General features: G+C 41.9%; 2 protein-coding genes across 2 annotated transcripts in view; one reads left to right on the top strand and one right to left on the bottom strand.

Annotated features, from left to right (window-relative positions):
• Positions 1-25,624, top strand: part of LOC137659677 (uncharacterized) — an 85,985-nt gene that overhangs the window by 32,489 nt on the left and 27,872 nt on the right. The window contains exons 9-12 of the mRNA XM_068394502.1: positions 2,415-3,132; positions 12,067-12,188; positions 19,290-19,337; positions 19,837-20,040. Coding sequence (XP_068250603.1) covers positions 2,415-3,132; positions 12,067-12,188; positions 19,290-19,337; positions 19,837-20,040 — 1,092 coding nt within the window. The remainder of the gene's footprint in view (positions 1-2,414; positions 3,133-12,066; positions 12,189-19,289; positions 19,338-19,836; positions 20,041-25,624) is intronic.
• LOC137660170 (uncharacterized) lies at positions 6,512-9,352 on the bottom strand. The gene is made up of 2 exons (XM_068394859.1): positions 9,015-9,352; positions 6,512-8,868 (listed from the first exon to the last, which is right to left on the bottom strand). Exons 1-2 carry the CDS (start codon positions 9,291-9,293, stop codon positions 6,826-6,828), a joined length of 2,322 nt encoding a protein of 773 aa, XP_068250960.1. The 5' UTR covers positions 9,294-9,352; the 3' UTR covers positions 6,512-6,825.

The following is a 25,624-nucleotide window of genomic DNA, read 5'->3' as shown; positions in this document are numbered from 1 at the left end:
AGCTTTTCATATTTGTCGTTATGTCATGTGTAATTTTTTTAATAGAATTGTTGTAGGTACTTTTATGATTTAAATCTTTTTGTTTAGCGATTGTCATTAGTGTTTTATGTGACATTTTGTGTTATGCTCAAATTAATTCCGATACCTCTTTGCTCTTTCTTTATCAGATATGGATATATAAGGTATTGTGTAGTCGTGTTCTTTTTGTCATATCGAAAATTAAGACCCCACTCTCCGTTTACCGGTGTTGAATGCATCTTTCATTTGATCCCTTGCCTATCTTAACTCTTGAGTATGTATGTCTATAGTACTATAATGCTTGAAGACAGCGAGTGTAATAACCTTTGGAAGTCAATAAATTATATGCTTTGGATGTGATTTAATTGCGGATAACCTTTTCTGCACTTTTTGGTTTACGTTCTTTTCCTTTTTTGTGAATCTTTCCTTTTTTATTCATTATGGATTTTAATGTTTTCTGTTCTAAAAAGTATTGTTTTCATCAGTTTACATTATGCTACCCTTGTGTTCTTAAATATCATACCAGACACATTAATAGTGTATCTATTGCCTCTGCAGTAATGAGTTTTAGTAATTCATATGTTTTCTCTTATTTACATTATAGGTTTATATTTGGTCATTTACTATAATTTAAGAAAAAAAAAGTACCGTACTGTACTACACATGTTTGTCTGCATGCCATGGATTTTTGTGTTTAAAGTATACACCCATTCAGTCAAACTGCTTATATGGTAAAGCTTATAAAAAGCAATATGTATATGTAATGATCCCTCATATCTACTATTGCTGTACAGTATTATTAAAGACAATTTTATGTTTGTGGTCTTTTCTTCTAATATCGGCTCTTAAGTCTATTTTAGTCATTTAACATAATTTATGAGACTGTTGATTTGATCTCATTTTTTACTCTTCTCCCTTTGTGTTATCCCTTTTGCTAAAACTTTATAAATGCAGTCCATTATATGCCTGGTTTCTATTTATCTTTATTTTTACATATACCTGTATAGATGTTAGGTTTCCTTTAGTTATGGTTGATATTCGCACTTTTTTTCCATCCAATTGAATATTCAAAGTGCGAAATACAGTACTGTACTTGAAATATTTTTGTTGCTGAGATTCAACAAGGTCAAATCAAACAGTAGTACTATTAGGGAGTAGGTGTATTTCTCTATAGAGCAAATGTATTTAATACTGGGCTTTTAAGTGAAGCGCTTATTTAACTATCAAATGAAATGTTCTTATGTTAACATTAGTGACCTGTACTCAATCCAATAAAAGTAACAGAAGCATAAATCTTAACAAAGTAAAAAGAAACATTTTTATACTGAAAACTAGTGTATGGTGCAAATTATCAGGAAAAAATTGAACCTCAAAGGATGATTGTGAGTAGGGCGAGGATAGTAGCTCCTCAATGTCGAGTTCTTTTCATTTATAATGTTTCTTTAACTATGTACAACTCATTTAAGATTCTGTGTATATATTGTAGTAATGACATGCTTATGAAACTATCGAAAAAAATACCATTTGCAGTTTTAGAAGCACAATATCATTAAAAGGAATTTTAGTACCATCAACTTGAAATTTCTTGTATGTGCTTTGTAAGGAAGGTGAACAAATGTTAACATAGTATTGCAAATAGATAAAATAAAACTTTTCTAATGCAACCTGCAGAAATGTAGACATCCATCAACTGAGATAAGATTACAGAGTAGTTTACAGTAGTTGATTTTATGCAGAAGAAAATATGGGTCCATCGAAAAAGGGGATTTTTACTATTGCAGCCCACTTTTGAATGTTATTTTGGACAGTTCTATTGCATGTATGATAGGAAGTATGCTTTAACATAATCTATGAATAATTTCAGAATATTTTTAGAATAGCTTTGTATAAATTACAACTGCAGAATTTTAATAACACAACTTTATTTTCAACTGCAGAATTGTAATAACACAACTTTGATATTTTCAAAGAGAATTACTTTGCATATTACCTAAGTATTACGTAAAATCAATATGATTACATTTAGCAACTAAAGATGAACTTCACTTATGGGCAAAAGTGAAAGTGAATATTTTTGAAGAAGGGTAAAAACTTCAATAATCAATTGCAGCCAGCTCCTTTAAAAAATAAAAGAATGAATAAGTGAGTTGTAAAGACTGTAAATTTTAATTGTTGATTACCCAAGTCTTAACTATACTGAATTCTAGCATTTTTATCAAGTTGATGTAAATTTTTAGATACAGATCAATGAGAGTACCGCTTTCTTATTATGGCAACTTTGAATGGTGATACAGTATTTGCAAAAGCATGTAAATTAAAGCTGAAGAACTTTTAAGAAATTGTTGTAGATTGAAGGAGGAAATGTAATACACGTGGTTTTATTTTTTCTTTTACAGACTTCAGCCCGAAGGAGAGGAGCGTCACAATGCTGCAGTTTCCAGCACTTCACTCAGTGATTTGATGGAAAGGATGAGACAGAGACACAGGGGATCACTATCCAGGGATAATTCTATAGCTTCAAATATGTCAGATATCCTTCTCTCACCAGGAGGCTCAAGAAGATTTGCTTTCAAGAGAGAGGATTCTGTGTGTTCAAATATATCAGATTTTGCACCCTCGGAGTGCTCGGAAATGTCGCTGGATGTCTCGTTGAAAGAAGATTTTGGATGCAAGACATTTACATGCTTGAATGACATTGAACATGAATTGGATGACCTCAAGTCTTCCATGTTGGAAATGGACGAGGAGGTTACAAAATTCTCGTCAAAGCCTAATCCATACATGCTAAAAACAACATTTTCAGATTATTCCGTAACATCGGGAGATTCACGACCAGGGTCTGCTCTTGACATCCTAAATAACCACCGTTCTAGAGCCAGTTTGAAAGGACTCGTGGGCACAAAAGTTGGCACGTCATCTGAGTCGGAAGTTGTTGAAGGTGCGGCTGTCAATCCTTCGCAGTCATCCAGTCAAGTCGTTTCCGGGTCGGAGGCGGAAGGATCCTTCGAGTGGGACTCACCTCAGCACGGATGGTCAAGCATGAAATATCCTCCCCTTTCAAAACTTCAGGAACAACCATCCGAAGATGCAGAATCATCTCGCGCCTCAGTTCAGGTATTGTTGGAATAGATGTTTCTTTTTTGTTTGTTGCTTATGAAAGGGATTTTGACGAAGGAAAAATCTATTTCTGGGCGAGAGACCTGTGCCGCCCAGTGAAATGCTCCTTAAGCACCATTTCAAAGGAATATAACTGCTAATATTACCAGAGAAAAAATGTAAAGGAATGCTAGGTTGAACTAGCTCGCTCACCTAATGGTGTCGGTATAGACTGGGGCGAAATACCAGAGGTCTCGTACCATTTAGATTTCTCCTCTTCGAAATCCCCCAATAGTGAGGTGCCGTTCAACCTCCCCTGCTTCGCAGACCAGTACTACTAACTCAACCCACGCTTGCCCATCACTCCTTACAGCACCCTTAAGTTTGGGGTCTGAACAGGGGGGGAGCAAATAGGGTGGGTTCACTGGGCGGCACAGGTCTCTCGCCCAGAAATAGATTTTTCCTTCGTCAAAATCCCTTTTCTGGGCTCAATCCCTGTGCCGCGCAGTGAAATAGTACCAGAGAAAACGAACCCAAACTTTATTAACTATATGGGAACGAATAAAAATCAACATAACAAACAGTGGTTTAATCAAAAGTTAACGTAGAAGACGGACGTCTTTAATAACATCAGCATGATAAGGTATAATATCCCAGGAAGGGAAGACAAAAGAACATTAACTTAAAACAAAACCAATTAAGGTCAAACACTGGAACAAATTACATACACTTGAACACTAAAGAAATACAGTTCGTATGGAAGAATAAATTGAACAATAATAAAATGGCAATGTTACGAACTAGGAACACCCATGGGTGTGATACAACAAACCGAACTCAGGTAGGAACTGTAAGTGAGGCAGGTAAGAGGAAGAAGGTGGAAGATATAGGATTCAGGGATTAGTTAGAAGGAATTTGTCCGGGGGATACCACGCTCCCTGCAGCTACGGTAGCGAGTTGAAGGGCCTCTAATTGTTTAAGATAGTGCCGCTTGAACACTGAGGGGGATTTCCATCCGGTATATTTAGAGATATCTGTAAAGTTCATATGATGGAAAAAATTTATTGAGGTCGCTACCGCCCGAATGTCGTGGACGTGAGGAAAAGACTCTGGATTGGCCTGTTTAATAAAATACAAGATCTGTTGTCTGATCCCTTTCAAAGTTATAGTCCCTCCCCGCTCCCTGATGAACAAGGGTCCCGAGGTCTTATAGGAAGTCCTTGATAGAAAGGACTTTAGAGTGGTAACCGGGCATAGGGAAGGATCCTGAAGGAGAGGGATGATTTTCCAGGAGGACCATCTATTCTGAGGGTCTTCATTTTTGGCCAAGAAGACCTTGTCTGGGGAGAGGAGGACCTCTCCTGACGGAAGGAACTCTATGTGGCCTGGATCCCTTGATAAGGCAGCTAATTCCGAAATCTTGGCGCCAGATGCCAAACTCACGAGAAAGAGAGTTTTCCTGAGTAGAGGGATATACTCACATGAATCGTTGACGGTTTCTGACGCTAGTTTAAGAACATCATTGAGAAACCAGGAAATCGGGCTAGGACGAGAAGATGGTCTCAGTCTGGCACAGGCTCTTGGGATCGAAGCTAGCAATGAATCTGTTAGATCTATATTAAAGCCGATTAGAAAAATCTTCTTCAAGGCAGACTTGATGGTAGTAATAGTGTTGGCTGCTAAGCCCGACTCAAACAAGGTTCTGAAAAAGGTTACCGTTAGGTTTAGTGTCATAAAGTCAGTACTAGAATCTTTCAAAAACTTAGCTAGTTTTTTGACCGCTGAGTCATATTGACGAAGAGTGGAGTCTCTCTTGTCAGATTCTAAAAATAAAGTATTCTGGGGGTCTATGTTAGCCCCTTTGTGTGCCGCAAACTTCATGAAGTCCATAAAGTTAGGGTGGTCTGAATGTTTGAGGAAGCGAACACAGTGCACGTTTGTACTATCTGGGTCAAAGTCGGGTTGGGAATCTGGTGAGGGTGGAGATTCAGCTCCAGTAAAAGAGGAAACCAATTGCTCTTGGGCCAATTGGGGGCCACCAGGGCTACTTGACCTTTGAAGGTTCGAAGTTTGTCCAGCACTTTCATCAGTAGGTTCACCGGTGGGAAAAGGTAAATCCTTTCCCAGGCGTTCCAGTCGAGAGACATGGCATCCGTGGCGTAAGCCCGAGGGTCCAGGTTGGGGGCCACATAACATTTCAGCTTGTGGTTGGATTCCGTCGCGAAGAGGTCTACCTGGAGATCCGGCACTTGGAAGAGGATCCATTGAAAGGATTTGCGATCTAGTGACCATTCTGACTCCAACGGTACCGTCCTGGAGAGTGCGTCTGCCACAACGTTCCGAACTCCAGCCAGATGAACGGCGGATAGGTGCCATTGGTTTGAGGCCGCCAGGGAGAAGATTGCCACCATCACGTGATTGATGGGACCTGACTTGGAGCCCCCTCTGTTTAGACAACGGACTATGACTTCGTTGTCGAGGACTATCCTCAGATGTTGTTTCTTGGCCGGGGAAAGACGTTTCAAGGTTAGTAAGACAGCCATGGCCTTTAGGACGTTTATGTGAAATTGCTGGAACATTGTAGACCAAAGGCCCTGAACTTTCCTGTGTTGGGAGTAGCCTCCCCAACCTGATAGGGAGGCATCCGTGTGGATGACTATCCTTGGAGGGGGGTACTGCAACGGAACCGATTTTGATAGGCTCTTGGCGGTTGTCCATGGGAGAAGCCTCTTCCGAAGAATGGGAGGAAGGCGTGTCTTCTTGTCCCGACGTTTGGTGTTCGCTCTGGAGCGCCAAACTCGGTTGATGTCTTTCAATTTCGCTTTCAGAAGGAGGTCTGTCACTGAAGCGAATTGTAGGGACCCTAGAATCCTCTCCTGGTTCCTTCTGGAAGTTACCTTTTCCCCGAGAAAGCGTTTGGTATTTTTCGCAATCTCTCTCCTCTTGGACCTGGGGAGACATAGAGTGTGAGAACGTAGGTCCCACCGTAATCCCAGCCACTGAAATTTGGTCTTTGGTGTCAGACGAGACTTTCCGAAGTTTATCTGGAATCCCAGAAACTGAAGATATTGGATCACCTTGTTTGTTGCCTTGAGACAATCCTCGACGTTGTCTGACCAGATTAGCCAATCGTCCAGGTATGCGACGACTTGGATTCCGTGGGATCGGAGTTCCTGAATGACCGATTCCGCCAGTTTCGTGAAGATTCTGGGCGCGATGTTGAGCCCGAAAGGCATCACTTTGAACGTGTAAGCCTTGTCGTCCAGTCTGAATCCTAGGAATGGGCGGAAGTGTCTCGCTATTGGAACGTGATAGTAAGCATCGGTAAGATCGATGGAGGTGGTGACGGCCCCACGGGGAAGCAAGGTTCGCACCTGCGAGACGGTAAGCATGTGAAACCTGTCGCATTGAATGGACAAGTTTAGTCGAGACAGATCGAGGATGACCCTTCGGCTGTCGGAGTCTTTCTTCGGAACGCTGAATAAGCGACCTTGAAACTTCAGATATTTCGTTTCCTTGATCGCGTTCTTGCGAAGAAGATCTTGGGTAAACAAAAGTAGGTCCGGTGTCGAGGGTTGATGGAATCTGTTCGGTGGAGGAGGCCCTTCTATCCAACTCCACCCCAGGCCCTTGGAGATTATGCTGAAGGCCCAAGGACTGAATTTCCAGCGACTCCGGAACACATAAAGTCTCCCTCCTACCTGAAGACCGTCAGTAGTTGGAGGTTTTACCGCCTCGGCCACCACGTGACCCTTTTCCACGGGAGAAATATCTCCCTTTGCTTCTGTTCTGAAAAGAACCCCTCGAACCGGGGCCCCTGCCTCGTTGGTATCCTTGGGAGGAAAACCGGGACTCATAGACCGGGTTATAAACAGGAGAGGTAAACGAGTTCGAAGCCACTTGGTTTTCAGGGACGAGGACAAACTTCACTTGGGGCTGAGACTTGGAGGTGGAGGGTTGGATGCCCTGAGAGACCGGGGCCGACTGGACTACTTGAATAGGTTGGCGGAATTGGGTAGAGCTATAAGGGCGTAGCCTTTTTCTGCCCCGGGAGTGAATGCTCGATTGTTCGAACTTCCGTTTGGGAGTGAGACCCCAACGGACTTTGAGGCTCTGGTTCACTCTGGCAGCTTCGCTCAATACCGAGTTGACCATGTCCTCCGGGAAAAGGTCCGGACCCCAAGCAGAGGCTTTAATGAGCTTATTTGGCTCATGGCGGATAGTGGCTTCAGATAAGACATGCTTACGGCAACGTCTTTTGGTCACCAAGAAGTCGTAGCAGTCTGCTAACAAAGATTGCAGGGTGGCTTTAGTCATAACTTTAAAAGAGTGTTCCTCGTCATAAGTAAGAGAAAACATCTCCGCCATAGTCGAGATGTTGAGGCTCCGGCTAAACCTAGACCGGGACTCGAACTCGAGTCGGATTAAGGTTTCAGGTAGTCTTGGGAGGCGTTCACTGAATTGCGTCGATGCACAGTCCGCGGATAGCTTACCAGAAGTGAATGTCGATTGAATGTTAAGCCAACATTCATTATCTGATGGGAACAGCAGAGATGTAGGATCTGTCTCCCGGAGTTGTGGCAAAGGCTTATCTTCGGTCACTGCCTGAAGGGCTAATTCAACCATTTTGGTGACGCAAGGAGTGGGGGTCTGTTCGTCCACAAGAAACATGGTGTAAGTACTCTTGTGGGGGGTCAGCATGGTGTTTGTACAACCCCACTCATTTAAGGTTCGAACCCAAACAGACTGAGCCTGTTCCTTCGGAAAGATAACGGTCTCTTTAGGGACCTTATCTAGTCGGACAAGAGCCTCTTCCGTAAGCCGGGCGAAGCCGGGGAAAGGAAATTGAAGACCGGGAGGGAAGAACTCAAAATCTTCAATGGGCCTGGTCCCAAAACCCTCGATGGTCAACATTCCGTCCGTGAAAGGACAGTGGAGCGCCATTTTCCACGGGTTGTTCTTCGTGAAGGGTGGAAGTTTTGAGGCGTCCGGGATGAGGAACTGCTGTTGTTGAGGCAGTCCACTTTCCAGGGTATCTAGTCTTCTGGTGACGGCAGAAAGTATAGAACTAATCTGCTCTGTAACGACCCTCGACAACATATTCGTGAGGGCCTCCGGGTCGAGGTTGGTTGTGGTAATTAAGGGGGATGACTGCACTCCCGGTTCCTGAGACATAGGGGCAGTGCTAGTCGAGTCACTAGGAGCTCCGGGGAGGGGAGCCTTCTTGGGCTTCGATGATCCAGGTAGTGTAGGATTCTGACGAGTCCTCACTAAAGGTCTTTTCTGAGATTTGACCTTGGCAGGAACCGAGAGCGATCTTGGGGAGGATTCGTGGTTCCCTTCAAAACCAAGAAAGGAAAAATTATTAGAAGTTGGAGAAAAAGAGGGGCTAAGAAGAGAGGTCTTAGCGCCAGACCCACCTGCCTCACTTACAACCTTACCTGTGTCAGGTTCGTCAAAAACCATGGGCTCTATGTCTAAGGTCAGAGCCGTAACATTGTCTTCAATGGGGTCCGGGTCGTCAGGGATGTCTGTATCCTGGACGAGATTGAGTTCTACGATTTCCGCAATGTCAGCAATTATAGGAGCCGCCACTTGCCTAGGCACTGCTGCCGAAGATTTTGCGTTCGGGTAGATAAGTCTACAATAATCTTCTGAGAGGACGTAGGGCTTCCTGGCCTTTACGTTACGGGCGAAGCCGCCTACCCACAATTTCAAAGTGGCTCTTGCTGAAGTTTTAACCGCCTGGGAACTCTGAAAGAACGGGGATAAGGTTAGCAAACCCGAGGACAAAATGATAAATGAACCCGAAGATTCATAACAGAAGTCAATGATTATCTATCATATTGATGTCGCCCAGTGAAGGGAAGTAAATACAAAAATGACTGAAAGAGGCTCACCGAATCTGAAGCGAGGGTGGAGATAAGGTCATAACAGATAAGGCAGTTGTCAGGGTGCCATACCAAAATATCGTCCATCTGGATCCCACAGTCCGCGTGGGACCGACAGACAGCATGGCCACAAGGCTGGTGAAGGACGGCCGCGCAGGCTGTCATCCGGCAACGGACCACCTGTAAAAGGAATAGTCCATGAGCATCTACTAGTTTCTCTATAAGGGGTCCCGGAGGGTCCGGGACCTGCCAGTTAATAAAATAAATGTATAGCCTTAGACTAAACATGCAGAGAACTGAGACTATTCCAATAGCAATCCGGCAGAGCCGGGTATGAAAAAGGATGCAAAAAACAGTGATTAATATATATAATCATAACTAGTTCCGGGGCCCCCGTGGCCGGGGAACAGGGTTGGTAAGTAAACTTAAAGTAAACTTAAAGTAACTTAAAGTAAACTTAAAGTACCCAAGATACATCCTTAAAGTACATAAATAGAAAACGCCAATTATGATCAAAAACTAATGTCTGTAATGAATAGGGCTCCCGGAGGGAGGATATTAATCAAAACCGTGTCAGTGTCAACCGATCATGTAGTTAAGAGCTCGGCGGCTCCGATGTCTGATGACGGGAGGGTACAACGGGAGAGCGCGGGGGGAGCCAGTGGAACCCCCCCCTACCTTACCTGAGGTACCGGGACAAAGGTAATGATTCATGTAGAATATAAAATAATGATATGGGATATAATAAGTCCTATACGGACGATAATAGCATGAGGTACCGTAGGGGAGGACACTCCTAATATAAGTGCTCATTCTAACAACCGTAATTAAAAGCAAGGTTACACCAAGGTGCAGATATACCGACTAATCACGTGTGATAGTCCCCGGTGGTCCCGGCCTTCCCCCTCCCCGACCGATGGCGACGGGAGGGGGGAGACGAAACCGCCCGGTATGAATGAATGAGACTAAGTCATACCCCGTTGGTATACTCAGTCCTCAATATGTCGGAACGTTGATGGAAGACTGAGGTACAAGCATACTTGACCCGTAAATCATAACCAACAACCATCGAGTGAGAGGAAGGGTGTACACTGAAGGGGGGGGATGGAATAACCTCCCCAACTTGTTGGGGGGGGTGTAATGGTACAGGGAAATCGCCAGTGCGCAGTGGTAGACAGGGCTACCAACTGGAGATCCCCTAATCATGACATGAAAATCCCAAAAATATGATCATAACGGAGTAAGCAATAAATATAATATCAATGCACAAATACATAAAAATAATTAATGAATTAAAAGCGAAATCACGTAAGTAAGGTTAGGCATGCAGAAAAAATATGGCGAGAGAGGGACTCGGGCGAGTGGTAGGGGAGGAAGCATGACGCCATCAGCAGATGGAAAGCAGGGGTACCAACCTAGTTACTGAAGCGGTAGATCGAACAGTAAAAACAACAAAATACGCGAGAGTCCCACTCGAACCAAACGTAAAACTAGGTGGAGCGTAATAAAACAAAAGGTTTTACTAATAATAAGTGAGATGGTCGAAATTAAAGCTCCTATAACTAGCGAAACAATCTCAATGTTGACGCTATCCACCAACACGCACGAATGCAGGCATACCAACATAACCTACTCCTGATGAAACGCTAACACCGATATCATAGGATAACATAAAATAAATGCTATATGAAAGCATAAAGTCGGTGTACTAAATGAATATTGCTATATGAAAGCATAAAGTTGGTGTACTAAATGAATATAAGGAAAAAACTCCTAAAGGATCGAACGAATATAAAAGACGGACGAACTAACGAGACAAAGGGCAGAGGCGAAAGAAAGAACGGGGACGCCGCTCATATATAAACACTTCTAAATAATAAAAACAAAGATGACACTGCCCAATCTCGTTAAAAACTCATGGATAAGGTACTTAACTTCGATGGGGTATCTTGGGAATCGGCCATCGAGAGAAAGTTGATGATAAATCCAATGAAACACACGAAATAAAAAACTTGGACTTATATCAAACAGGTGCTTGAAAGGAGTGATGGGCAAGCGTGGGTTGAGTTAGTAGTACTGGTCTGCGAGGCAGGGGAGGTTGAACGGCACCTCACTATTGGGGGATTTCGAAGAGGAGAAATCTAAATGGTACGAGACCTCTGGTATTTCGCCCCAGTCTATACCGACACCATTAGGTGAGCGAGCTAGTTCAACCTAGCATTCCTTTACATTTTTTCTCTGGTAATATTAGCAGTTATATTCCTTTGAAATGGTGCTTAAGGAGCATTTCACTGCGCGGCACAGGGATTGAGCCCAGAAATATAGTTGCCAAAGTATGTCCAAGTTGATATAACTAATGTTAAGTCTTTTAGGAAGGAAAAAGGAGCCTTAATTTGATACTAGTTTTATTTTCTGGCCGTAGTTTTCCAAAAGTAGTTTGTTTTTACTTTAGAAATGATGTAAAAGGAGCATTTCACTGGGCCTCTCGCCCAGAAATAGATTTTTCCTACATCAAAATCCCTTTATTATTTCTATAAATGTTGAAAGTTGGTATTTTCATACATACTTCGTACCAAATATTGTTCTGTTCATTGCTGACTATCTCTTATTTGGTCTGGTGAAAGTTCTAACAATCTCTATTGTACATAAATTTAGTGGTTTCTATCATTTATATTTAGCATGAGTCATAAAGGTGAAATATTATTTTTGTACTGTACTATAAATTTATTTGAAAAATGTAGCTAATAAATATTTACTTTTCCAAGATATTCAGCTTACATGTAAACAATTTCACATAACATTTTAGTTTTATATCTTTCATTTAAAGAGTAAAACACTTGTTTGCATTTTATGCTTTTTATGTAAACAGTCAAGTCTTAGAGTATTTCAATTATTTTATTTCTGGATTCTGAAAGGTAAGAATGTATAAAAATGTATGGTAGACTCTTCTTAAAACATAGAAAAAATATGGGAATCACCAATTAGTCTCATAGCTCTTCACTTTTTAGTATTTGTTAAATGTTAGTGTCATTTAACTAGTTTTTTTTTTCCTTCCATACAGGATGACATGATGCCCTCTTTAGAGTGGGACAATGACTGCCTTCATCAGTATGCCGAAGAAGATACAACTGCCACGCACGATGATCCAAATAATGACGTCTTCCATCCTAATTCTCACGATAGGTACGTTAACGATTTCACTAGATATATTGAAATAAAAGTTTCTCAATATAAATTGATTGCCTCTGCAGTAATTGATTAGTAATCCAATTAATTTCTTCTCATATATTTTTCTCACTGGGTATTCAAAGCTTTCATAGTAAGCTGGATGGTACATCACTATTATTATTATTATTATTATCATTATTATTATTATTATTATTATTATTATTATTATTATTATTATTACTACTTGCTTACCTACAACCTTAGTTGGAAAAGCAGGATGCTATAAGACCCAGGGCTCCAACAAGGAAAATGACCCAGTGAGGAAAGGAAATAAGGAAAAATTACAAGAGAAGTTTGAGAACAATAATAGCATTAAAATGAATTTTTCAATATTAATCTTACCCGATGATCATGTAGCTGTCAACTCCGTTGCCCGACAGAAATCTACGGTCGGGATACGCCAGCGATCGCTATCCAGGTGGGGTTGTACACAACAGCGCCATCTGTGAGTAGGTACTCAAGTACTTCTTGTCAACAAGAACTCAATTTTTCCTCTGTCGTGCCGCCGGCAAGACCTACTTGGATACGCTGTTGATTTTGGAGTTATTGTTCACGATTTGGTGATGTATTTGCTCTAAAGTTTTAGCCTTCGCTATTCAGGAAGCTTTCTCATTAGCTTAGCAAGCTTTTGGAATTAATTTAGATTAATTGGTAACGAACTTTGCTAGATTTTGGAATCCCCCCTTGACTACTTCTAAATTCAAGATGTCTGACCAGTCTCAAGTACCTAAGTACAGGCAGTGTAGCGTTAGGACTTGTACTAGGCGTCTTCCGAAGGCCTCTATAGATCCTCACACCGTATGTTCCAATTGTAGGGGTAAATCCTGTCAATTGGAAGATCGATGTGGGGAATGTGCTGGGCTTTCGGAATTCGATTTTAACGAATTCCTTAGATATGCACATAGGTTAGAGAAGGAGAGAAATAGGAGGAGTTCTTCTCGCTCTGTGGATTTTTCCTCTCCCCATGCCCCTCAACCTTTTCCTTCCCCTGTGGTGGTGACTCCCGAACCTGCTACGAGTGCTCAGCCTGGTATGGCGGATATGTTGCGTGCCATTCAGGCTCTCGGTGACAAAGTGGAGTCATTGGCTAATGACCGTAATCAGCTCTTGGCAGATGTCAGAGAGCTGAAAGCGAAAAGTGCAGTGGGAAGTGTTAGTGCTAGTGATGTGCAAAGTGTCAGTGTTGCGCATGAGGGTACATCTGTGCGTGCCAGTCGTCCTCCCAGTCCGGGACCTCTTGCAAGCTCCCAAGCCCAGGGGAGAAGCAATGTCGAAGGACCAAAGGGTTCGGCAGGCCTTGATCGGTGCACGGATGTATCCTCAGTGGTTGCGGACGTATCTGTTAAGGATCGTCCCATCCACATACAGACGAATGAGCCCTTACATTCCTCGTCTGTGGAAGAAGTTTCCAGGAGGAAACGGTTGACCAAGGTCTCACGACCGCTCAAACGTAAGGTCCCTTCCGAGCGAGTCCAACGGCCCAGGTGTAGCCACTGGGTCAGTTCGGACTCGCCGCAGTCATCTGATGACTGCACACCTCCCAAGAGAGGTAGAGTGGTCCCTCAACAGGCTACTGCTCCGTCTGTTGTTGCTCCAACCACAGTAGACCCTAAGTGGTCCATGCTGCAGACTATGCAGTCTCAGCTTGCTGCATTCATGCAGGAGTATCATGCTGAGAAGGTTATCACTGCTCCTGTTAACCTACAACCCGCCGAGGTTGTGCGCTCAGCAGATACTGCGGCTGCCTGCTCCCACACTCCACCTGTGAGAGCTCCACCACCGATGCGCAGTCCACCCTGCCAGACGCATGTTCTTGCTGCACCATCTGCTAACATGCGTGAGCTGCCGCATCAGGAGTTGCCGGGTTCCAGCACTATGCAGCATTCTCCTCAGCCCATGCAGCATGCTCTGCATACCTTACAGCATGCTCCGCATACCATGCAGCAGGAGCCGCATACCTTACAGCATGCTCTGCATACCATACCGCATGCTCCTCAACCCACCGCAGCCCCTCCCACACACCAGCCCTCTGCTTTTGTTGTTGCCAGCTCGCAGACCGACCAGCAGCGGCATGATGTTGGATCCGCAGGTACGCCGCATGCACCCGTACTGCCGGATTCAGCCGTTCAGCTTTCTGCTCTGCCTTTGCCACTTACAACTCAGCTTTCGGATGATGGTGTATCGGATGATGAAGCTGCACATCTGGATGAGCCTCACTCTGATTTTGAAGGGCCCAAGTCTACGCCTCCCTCCTTAGACTTTCGTAAAGTCCTTGCCTTGTTCAGGGACTTGTATCCTGAGCAGTTTGTGTCTGCAACCCCTCGTTCTCCTCCCTCCGAGTTTGCTCTGGGCATGCAGTCTGCTGCGCCTGCCTTCACCAAGCTTGTTCTCGCCAGATCATCTAAGAGAGCTTTGAGGGTTATGGGGGACTGGTTGCAGTCCAAGAAGCAACTGGGAAGGACTTCTTTCGTCTTTCCGCCTCCCAAGCTTGCTTCTAAGTCGAGCGTCTGGTATGCCACGGGAGAGGAACCCGGCTTGGGGGTTCCTGCCTCTGCCCAGGCCGACTTCTCAAGTCTGGTTGACTCTCCCCGCAGGTTGGCTATGAGACGTTCGAAGATCTGCTGGTCCTTTTCCGATTTAGATCATCTGTTGAAGGGAGTCTTTCGTGCCTTCGAGATATTCAACTTCCTCGATTGGTGTTTGGGAGCCTTAACCAGGAAGACTTCCCCTTCAGATAAGGACTCGGCCATGCTGATCATGTCTAGCATGGACAAAGCAATTCGGGATGGGTCTGGTGAACTTGCAGCTTCGTATGTATCAGGAGTCCTTAAGAAGAGAGAACATCTTTGCTCCTTCTTATCAGCTGGTATCACTCCTTGCCAGAAGTCAGAGTTGTTGTTTGCTCCTCTCTCCAAGTGTCTGTTTCCGGAGGAGCTGATTAAGGGGATGGCTGCCTCACTTATCCAGAAGGATACTCATGATCTTATGGCATCTTCTGCACGTAAGGCTAAAACCTTACCTTCCGTGCCTAGACCCTTCCGCCCTGCAGCAGTTGACACACCTGCTTCTAGGTTCATCCCGCCCTTTCGTGGCAGAGCCTCCAGCAGAGGAGGTACCCGTGCAGACAGTCACCGTGGCAAATCCAAGAAGGGTTCCAAGTCCGCAAAAGGCAAGTTTTGACTGCCTTCCTCTCCAGACAGCAGTAGGAGCCAGACTCAAGACCTTCTGGCAAGCTTGGGAGAGCAGAGGTGCAGACGCTCAGTCTGTGAAGTGGCTAAGGGAGGGATACAGAATTCCGTTCTGCCGCAGTCCCCCTCTAGCTACGTCTCCCATCAACCTCTCTCCCAACTACAAGGAGAAGGACAAGAGGCTAGCGTTGCAACAAGAGGTGTCGCTCTTGCTACAAAAGGAAGCGGTGGTCATAGTCCGGGATCATCAATCCCCGGGCTTTTACAACCGTCTCTTCCTGGTAGCCAAGAAGACAGGAGGTTGGAGACCGGTGCTGGACGTCAGTGCTCTCAATGCTTTTGTCACCAAGCAGACGTTCACGATGGAGACGACGAAGTCGGTCCTAGCAGCGGTCAGGCAGGAGGACTGGATGGTCTCGTTAGACCTGAAAGACGCGTACTTTCACGTCCCCATCCATCCAGACTCCCAACCTTTCCTAAGATTTGTCTTTGGAAAGGTTGTGTACCAGTTCCAAGCCCTGTGCTTTGGCCTAAGCACGGCACCTCTTGTGTTTACCAGACTGATGAGGAATATTGCGAAATTCCTTCACTTGGCAGACATCAGAGCCTCCCTCTATTTAGACGACTGGCTTTTAAGAGCTCCCACAAGTCGTCGCTGTCTGGAGAATCTCAGATGGACTATGGATCTGACCAAGGAACTGGGCCTCCTGGTCAATTTAGAGAAGTCCCAGCTCGTCCCATCCCAGACCATTGTCTACCTGGGTATGGAGATTCAGAGTCGAGCTTTTCGGGCTTTTCCGTCGGCCCCAAGGATCAATCAAGCCCTAGAATGCATCCAGAGCATGCTGAGAAGGAACCGATGCTCAGTCAGGCAGTGGATGAGTCTAACAGGGACACTTTCATCGCTGGCCCTGTTCATCGAGTTAGGGAGACTCCACCTCCGCCCCCTTCAGTATCATCTAGCTGCTCACTGGATAAAGGACATGACGCTAGAGACGGTCTCAGTTCCTGTTTCCGAAGAGATGAGGTCTACTCTAACGTGGTGGAAGAACAGCATTCTTCTCAAGGAAGGTCTACCATTGGCTGTTCAGACCCCCGACCACCGTCTCTTCTCGGACGCATCGGACACGGGCTGGGGTGCGACACTGGACGGACAGGAATGCTCGGGCACATGGAATCAGGAGCAAAGGACACTTCACATCAATTGCAAGGAGTTGTTGGCGGTTCATCTGGCCTTGATAAACTTCAAGTCCCTCCAGCTAAACAAGGTGGTGGAGGTGAACTCCGACAACACCACAGCCTTGGCTTACATCTCCAAGCAGGGAGGGACTCATTCGAGGAAGTTGTTCGAGATCGCAAGGGACCTCCTCATTTGGTCAAAAGATCGAAAGCTCACGCTGGTAACGAGGTTCATTCAGGGCGATATGAATGTCATGGCAGATCGCCTCAGCCGGAAGGGTCAGGTCATCCCCACAGAGTGGACCCTTCACAAGAATGTTTGCAGCAGACTATGGGCCCTGTGGGGTCAGCCAACCATAGATCTATTCGCTACCTCGATGACCAAGAGGCTCCCGTTGTATTGTTCTCCGATTCCAGACCCAGCAGCAGTTCACGTGGATGCCTTTCTGCTGGATTGGTCCCATCTCGACCTGTATGCGTTCCCGCCGTTCAAGATTGTCAACAGGGTACTTCAGAAGTTCGCCTCTCACAAAGGGACACGGCTGACGTTGGTTGCTCCCCTCTGGCCCGCGAGAGAATGGTTCACCGAGGTACTGCAATGGCTAGTCGACGTTCCCAGGACTCTTCCTCTAAGAGTGGACCTTCTGCGTCAACCTCACGTAAAGAAGGTACACCCAAACCTCCACGCTCTTCGTCTGACTGCCTTCAGACTATCGAAAGACTCTCAAGAGCTAGAGGCTTTTCGAAGGAGGCAGCCAGAGCGATTGCCAGAGCAAGGAGGACATCCACTCTCAGAGTCTATCAGTCTAAATGGGAAGTCTTCCGAAGCTGGTGCAAGGCCAATGCAGTTTCCTCAACCAGTACCACTGTAACCCAGATTGCTGACTTCCTGTTACATCTAAGGAACGTAAGATCCCTATCAGCTCCTACGATCAAGGGTTACAGAAGTATGTTGGCAGCGGTTTTCCGCCACAGAGGCTTGGATCTTTCCACCAACAAAGATCTACAGGACCTCCTTAGGTCTTTTGAGACCTCAAAGGAACGTCGGTTGTCCACTCCAGGCTGGAATCTAGACGTGGTTTTAAGGTTCCTAATGTCATCAAGATTTGAACCGCTCCAATCAGCCTCTTTTAAGGACCTCACATTAAAAACTCTTTTCCTCGTGTGCTTAGCAACAGCTAAAAGAGTAAGTGAGATCCACGCCTTCAGCAGGAACATAGGTTTCACATCTGAAACGGCTACATGTTCCTTGCAGCTCGGTTTTTTGGCTAAAAACGAGCTTCCTTCCCGTCCTTGGCCTAAGTCGTTCGAGATCCCAAGCCTGTCCAACTTGGTGGGGAACGAACTAGAGAGAGTACTTTGCCCAGTTAGAGCTCTTAGGTACTATTTAAGAAGGTCAAAGCCATTACGAGGACAATCAGAAGCTTTATGGTGTGCTATCAAGAAGCCTTCTCTACCGATGTCTAAGAACGCAGTTTCTTACTACATCAGGCTTCTGATTAGAGAAGCACATTCTCATCTGAAGGAAGAAGACCTTGCTTTGCTGAAGGTAAGGACACATGAAGTGAGAGCTGTGGCTACTTCAGTGGCCTTCAAACAGAACCGTTCTCTGCAGAGTGTTATGGATGCAACCTATTGGAGAAGCAAGTCAGTGTTCGCATCATTCTATCTCAAAGATGTCCAGTCTCTTTACGAGAACTGCTACACCCTGGGACCATTCGTAGCAGCGAGTGCAGTAGTAGGTGAGGGCTCAGCCACTACATTCCCATAATCCCATAACCTTTTTAACCTTTCTCTTGAATACTTTTGATTGTTGTTCTTTGGGTTGTACGGTCGGCTAAGAAGCCTTCCGCATCCTGTTGATTTGGCGGGTGGTCAAATTCTTTCTTGAGAAGCGCCTAGGTTAGAGGTTGTGATGAGGTCCTTTAGTATGGGTTGCAGCCCTTTATACTTCAGCACCTAGGAGTCGTTCAGCATCCTAAGAGGACCGCTGGGCTCAGTAAGGAAGACGTACTTAAAAAAGGCAGAGTAATGGTTCAAGTCGACTTCCTTACCAGGTACTTATTTATTTTATGTTTGTTATTTTGAATAACTGATAAAATGAAATACGGGATACTTAGCTTCTTTGTTAACATGTATGCTGGTCTCCACCCACCACCCTGGGTGTGAATCAGCTACATGATCATCGGGTAAGATTAATATTGAAAAATGTTATTTTCATTTGTAAAATAAATTTTTGAATATACTTACCCGATGATCATGAATTAAAGAACCCGCCCTTCCTCCCCATAGAGAACCAGTGGACCGAGGAGAAAATTGAGTTCTTGTTGACAAGAAGTACTTGAGTACCTACTCACAGATGGCGCTGTTGTGTACACCCCCACCTGGATAGCGATCGCTGGCGTATCCCGACCGTAGATTTCTGTCGGGCAACGGAGTTGACAGCTACATGATCATCGGGTAAGTATATTCAAAAATTTATTTTACTAATGAAAATAACATTTTTCATATATAAACTATAAAAACTTGAAAATAAGAATATGATGATTAGAAAAGTTTCTTGACAGTATACAGCTTATGATACCAAAGAGTCGCTGATTCAAATCCATTAACATGGACATTTATGTGTTGTACAATTTTCATTCTTTTTTTTAGTTAAGTAAGAAATAATTTATTTCCTTACATGCAGCTTTGCAGAGCTAGAAGGATATGAAGAGTATAAAGTAGTATGTAGCAGGTGAGAAGATACTTATTATTAAATGTCCACATATTAATTATCCTTTCACCTTCATAGGTCCCTCCTTCTCCTGTTTATAGTTTTATTTTGTTTATGATTGCATATCAGAATTTATGCATGCCCTGTGTACCACCCCTCCTTTCCCTAGATTAAGGGGTTATTTTATATATTTATTTTTAGAAAATCAACCTACCTATACTATTTTGTATTTATATGCGACATCACTAAATGTTCATAAACACTAAGATTATGCAAACTAATGTAGGATTTGCAAAAATACAAACATAGCTTAGGATTTGCAAAAATACAGGATATGAATTTCATTGTACTGGATTGCATAATTAAAGACATACATTTTGTAAGACTTACTGGTATACTCATGGTATTAAAATTATGTTTATAGTTTTCATTTTGTCTCCGAGTCACTTGTAGCATTTTCAGTATCAATGTGTAACTTCTCCTAATATATCACTGAGGTTTAACACTTCTTCTTTTACAGGCAACAGTTACTTCCTGATCACTCATCCTTAGAACTAGACCTTGAAGAAGAGCTTTTGTGTCAGTCGGGATCCGTAACCGAAAATACCGACTTACGAACTGCGCCAATGACTATATCGGTTGATTCAGCAATCCATTCAGCCACAGGATCCCGGTCCACCTCTTCCAGCCCTCTACCATCTGGCCTAAATCAATCTTTACTCAGGTATGCTCCTTGGCAGCCATACCCTAAGGTGCATGTGTTAAATTCGCCTTACCAGTCATGTGCTTCATGGCAACCGTTAATGAAATCTACCCCTAGGGTTTGTGATTCTCAAGAATTAGATAGCAGACCATACAGTTCTATTTGTGTAAATAGTACGTGGCCCCGAATGCACAAAAAATCCTGTGAACAACCCGAAGTCCTCACACAGTCAACGGAGGTGAAACGAGAAGCGTTGATGGAGGAATCCCTAAGTCATGATTCAGCTCTTGAGACCAGTTTGAGTGATAGATTAGTTGAAAGTTTTTCTGATCTCATGAGTCCTTGAATGTGAACTTTATTTTTTATTAATGTTGTAGTACAAGATTTTAGTGTTAACTGAGAGGGGAGAATTGATTTTGACTAACAGTGCCTTGAGTGTGAACTTCCAGTATTTGAAGCAGACCATGAATCACACACAAAACATTGAGGAAGTTTTTGCTGTTCTAGTGGCACTAGATAGAGCCAGCCAGGGGGCTGCTTGGCTTGAAGCTGAAGACCTAACTACCTGCTTTCATCCACAGTTCATCAAATTTGCAGGAGGTACCCAATTTGTGTTGTTGCATGTTGGTACCTAGTGTTGTATGATCTAACCACTGCCAAACTGCTTTTTTAAATGATTTTTTTGTTTCACCTTTTTTTTGTGACATCCATACATGGTTAGGTTTATTTTTCGTATAGCTTTAGTTAATTAATTTTCATTCATAGGTACTGATTATTTATCAGCTATCATTGCTAGTCTTGAGCATTATCCTTTTTTTGGTAGCGTTGCTTTTTTTTTAGGCAAGAACTGGTTTAGTTTCCAAGATATGTAACAGCATTATTTTTAGTTGCATGGACCTTTACAGAAGACTTCCAAAATTACTACACAGCATTGTATCAAACAATTATGGTTATTAGTTCTTTGGTTTGGGTTGATTTACACAATTATTATTATTATTATTATTATTATTATTATTATTATTATTATTATTATTATTACAACGTTAACAATAGATCATTCAGTTTCTTTTCATTATGATTTGTCAGTAAATTTTAAGAGAAGGGATCTTAATTAGAGAAACAATATTGAGGAGAAATATTTAATTGTGCAGAAAGTTAGATTTTCCGGTTTGGTTAGCAATATGTTCCCAAAATTTCTTTTAAGATATAAGGAATTCTCAGGACATATTTCCATGGAAACATAGAACAACAATTTTATAAATATTTATCTTTCTAGAGCACGAATGATGAAAGTACACAAGGAATTAAGTGGATGGAATGAGAATTATTTAAGAGTTAGGTAAAAAGAAATTCTTGAAGAACAAACTAAAGAAAATTTGAAGAAATAACTGTGGTTTTTACTCTTATTTAACTTAAATTTGATATATAATGCCTCTGTGCTAAACGAATGTAGTGGTAATGATATATAGAAAGAAAAGTTAGAATAAGTCTGTGATATGCTGGAAACTTCTCGTTTAACTGAGGTAATGTAATTCGTATTTAAAAGTAGTTTTGCAATCTATGCTCTTCAAAAATAACATTTTTTCTGTAGAGTTGTACTTATCATACGATATGCATGCGCAGTATGTCTATTTTTGGTTGGTTTAAGTTTTCTCCTTTTATTTCTTTATCTTTTATAAGTTGTATGATCTCGTATCAAAATTCTCTTGCACATTTGTTGATGGAATGAATGCATTTCCATTTTTTTTAATTAACCCATTCACTGCATCTTTTAAGGCTCCTCCTTAAAGAATTCTTCTCAATTATAAATAAGCATTTTCTTGATTTTGGTGTGTAATGTGAAATAATCAGAATTAATTATTAACTATTACAGCTAATTCATACAAAGTACAAAACTGTACGATTGAAATTTCCTTTTGTGCTTGTTGCAATACTGTACTAGTGGCCATAAACATGAATATCAAAGCAAGCATAATCCAAATTGCAGTTTATGGACTACCGACGTAAGGTGATCAGTATAGTGTAAATTGAAAGCTACACTGAAGCATGATGTCTTTTGAGTGCATGAAAGCACAGTGGTATAAGTTTCTCCTTCTGTCTTATTTTTATTTAAGTTATAAGTGGAGACATCAGCTAGTTTTCTGGGCCCCGAGATGTCTTTTGAGTGCATGAAAGCAACAGAGGTACAGTATAAGTTTTCATTTTTTCTTATTTAAGTTATAAGTGAAGACATTAGCACATTTTCTCAGCCCTTAGAATAGAAATATATTTTTTATAAGAATATCATAGAAATAGGGATCTTGACCCTTTAAGCGAAAGAAGACATTTATAGTATTAGTGTTCCGTAGGACTACTTTTAACCCATGTAAAGAAGCAAGCATGTCAGGAATTTGGCATCCTGTAAATTTTTCTTTAATAGGATTGAATCCTTTATCTTTAATCAATTTCCTGTTGGAGTCTTTTTGCAGTGGGATAGAGTAAAGTTCAAATATCATTCTTTGTAAGCCCTTTCTTTAGGGAAGCTAATTTTAATTTCATATTCAAAATTGTTGATTTATGGAATATTTAGTCATTCCTCACCAATGAACATTACTGTGCATCAAAATCTAAAGTAACTGGCATCTGTCCAAAATCATTTACTCTCTCATTAAACTCTTACTCCATTGGAGCTCTTTAATATTTTAGTTTATTGTGGAAAAATGCCCAATATGAATATTTCTCCTTGAAGATGCAGTAATTGTAACCCGTATTGGTGTAACAGCAATTTTGTAGATTTAGTTGATTTATTCCTGCAGTGTTTACGTACTTTCCGAGAATAACTTTAACTTATAAGTTAGTTAACTTTTTATGTTTTCAATTTTCTAAGTCATTTGAGAAGTGCTCTTCTGTATACTTGGCATTTAATTTGTATTTGTTGTGGAGTGATTGATGAAAGTGTCATAATGATACAAAATTTCATTAGGCTAAACACAGTAGATGAACGTGCACTGAATGTTTTATGAGAGATACGGTAATACAGTACTTCATTACGCTGTATGGTAAATGTTACAAGGATGTGTGTTTATCATAAATAATGGAAATTGGCAGAAAATTGAAAAAAGTTTCGATAACCATTAATGCAAAAGGTTGTCTCGTAAATAGGAAATGTTTCAGTTCAGGAAACAAGGCTTCATAAAACATTTGCAGGGAGCTCTTCTGCATTCTATTTCTGCAGTGGAATGCCAAGTAGGAAGTTCATCGCTTCATGGTAATATTCGCTAGCCAGCTGTGCTTAAGAGGCAATCATGCCACCTATAGTTGAGTCTAAAACCACCTGTAATGCATTCCACAAATAACAACTAGGTACCCAACATAAACCCATGTGCTCTTATCACTGCAATTAGATGGTGTTGGAGTTGCCAGTGGTTTGTAAAGAATGATATTTAATCTGAAAAACATTTCTTCAATACAGTATATTTTTATTTAAGGGATGTATTTCTTAGCTGCCCTAGCCTTATTTATGATTCATCAGTAAAAGTATATAAGCTAGGAAAAATCATTCCATAATGATTTTGTTGATAGGTTTAAAATCCTAAGAAAGAGAAAACTTGGCAACTCCTTTGAAGTGAGGCAGAAGCTAAGTAGACTAGGGACCAAAATAGCCTAGTGGTGTGTGAAGTAGGAAGCCTCAGCATGCTTCTCTCCACTGTTGTAGAAAGTGCTCTCTCTGTTATTGTGGAAAAAATAGTGCAATGGATAGCTGACGCAGCCGTAGACCGTCTCTAGTGAGTAAAGGATATTGCATAAATCAGATAGCTGAAATGTAATCTACGGGTGCAGTACGTTGTTTATTCATGAATAATATTTGCAGTCTTAGGGTGCTTTGTTGAGTCTATCATTCTACTTGTGTATGTTATTTGCAGTACAAGAGATGACAGAGGATTATTGTATATATGATGGATACCCTATTTATGTAATGGATGAGGATGACTTGTTATTCAAAGAATAAACTGCATATTAAATAAAGTACATTTTGTCAGAATGATCGAAATTGTGTTAAGTAGGTCACGTATCTCTGTAGTTCCCATTATGCAACCCAAATGACTCTGCTTTATGGTACATCGATTTCTGAAAATTCCACCATTAGAAAATTCCTGGAAGTGATGTTTATTTGTTCTTAATATGATTAGGGTACATAACACACCTTTATCTCTACCCATTTTCATACCAAATCAGCTACTTCTCTGCCAACATACTCTTAACATTCCAGTTGCTCTTATTCATAATGCACACAATTGTTACTGTGTTGATAATGTCCAAAATTACAAGTTTCAATATCAACTTCCAACAGCCACAGAAGAAAAATTGAAAAATATATATTAAAATTTGGTAGAAAAGTATTAAAAGTTTTGTTTGCGATAGGTTTCCATCTTAGTCATCTTTCTGCATCTGATTCTATGAATGAATGTGGATTGGTTGATTTTAATTTTTATTAAACTTTTATCTATGTAGCTACCTATTTTTTTCATTCTTTTGCACAATTAAATTGCTTTCTATAGCATTAGTTTCTCCAGAGAAAGATTACATAGATCACTTGCCCAATCATCCTTTTAAATTCCGAATTGCGCATTAACTTCCTGTGCATTAACACTTTCACAACCTAAGTGTCCTTATACATCTACAGAGAAGGCTAATCAATAGCACATTAAACCCCAAAAAGACATTGCAATGCTTACTTGTGTGCTTTCTGGATAGTCTATTCCAATACATCTTTCACCATCTGTGGAGTTACACTTTTGGTCGTCCATACTTTTCTCATGACCGAAGCATAGCAAAGTACTCCGATCAGTCGTCCTTTCACCTCCATATGTACTAACCTTTTTATCCCTTCTTTATATCTCCACATTTTCCCCAATTAGTTCTTCGTACAAATACAGGGATACCATTCAATCAGTTCTTCAAATTAGATTCAACCTTTTCTTCTTTCATTCACATTCAACATCAACACTTCATTTCCATAAAGGAGTTGAGGTTCAACAACCTCTCCATATTAATGTTTAGTGTTGGCTTCTGCTGACAACTAGAGTCTCATACCAGTCTTTAACAGACATTCTGCTACCTTTCTTGCCTCTCCTATTTTGTGACTCCTTTTCTCTCATCTTGCCTTGGTATGTTATATTTACTTGTACAAATCGATTACTTCCATTTTTTCACTCAATGCATACATTTATTACCTTGTAAAACAGGTTTTTGTATCCAACTTTAAGTTTCTGTTCACCTTCTCTCCCTATTTTTGTTTATTGCTTCATCTTTTGTTCTCTCACGTGTTCTCTTTTGTAATGAAACTTCACATAGAAATACTGTTATCAATAAAAATTACATTTTGCACTTCTCGAGATGTATAATTAGGTTGTTAGGGGCTCGCATAGTTTACCAGAAAAAAACTGTTTATAGCAGAACAATAACCAATTTCCTATCAATTATACAACATACTTTTACTTTTTACACGTCAGATTTTCTGCTCACGAGGGAACTTGGTTCACTAGTTGGGTCGTAGCTTGGTAGTACAGTAAGGGTTGATTTACACTATCAGGCCAGTCGCACTGCTGTCGCTCAAGTCATGGCG

The sequence above is a fragment of the Palaemon carinicauda genome, chromosome 20 (genome assembly GCF_036898095.1).
Source record: "Palaemon carinicauda isolate YSFRI2023 chromosome 20, ASM3689809v2, whole genome shotgun sequence".
Taxonomy (NCBI): domain Eukaryota; kingdom Metazoa; phylum Arthropoda; class Malacostraca; order Decapoda; family Palaemonidae; genus Palaemon; species Palaemon carinicauda.
Note: the sequence above shows the minus strand (reverse complement) of the source record. Positions and strands in the feature narration are given on the sequence as shown.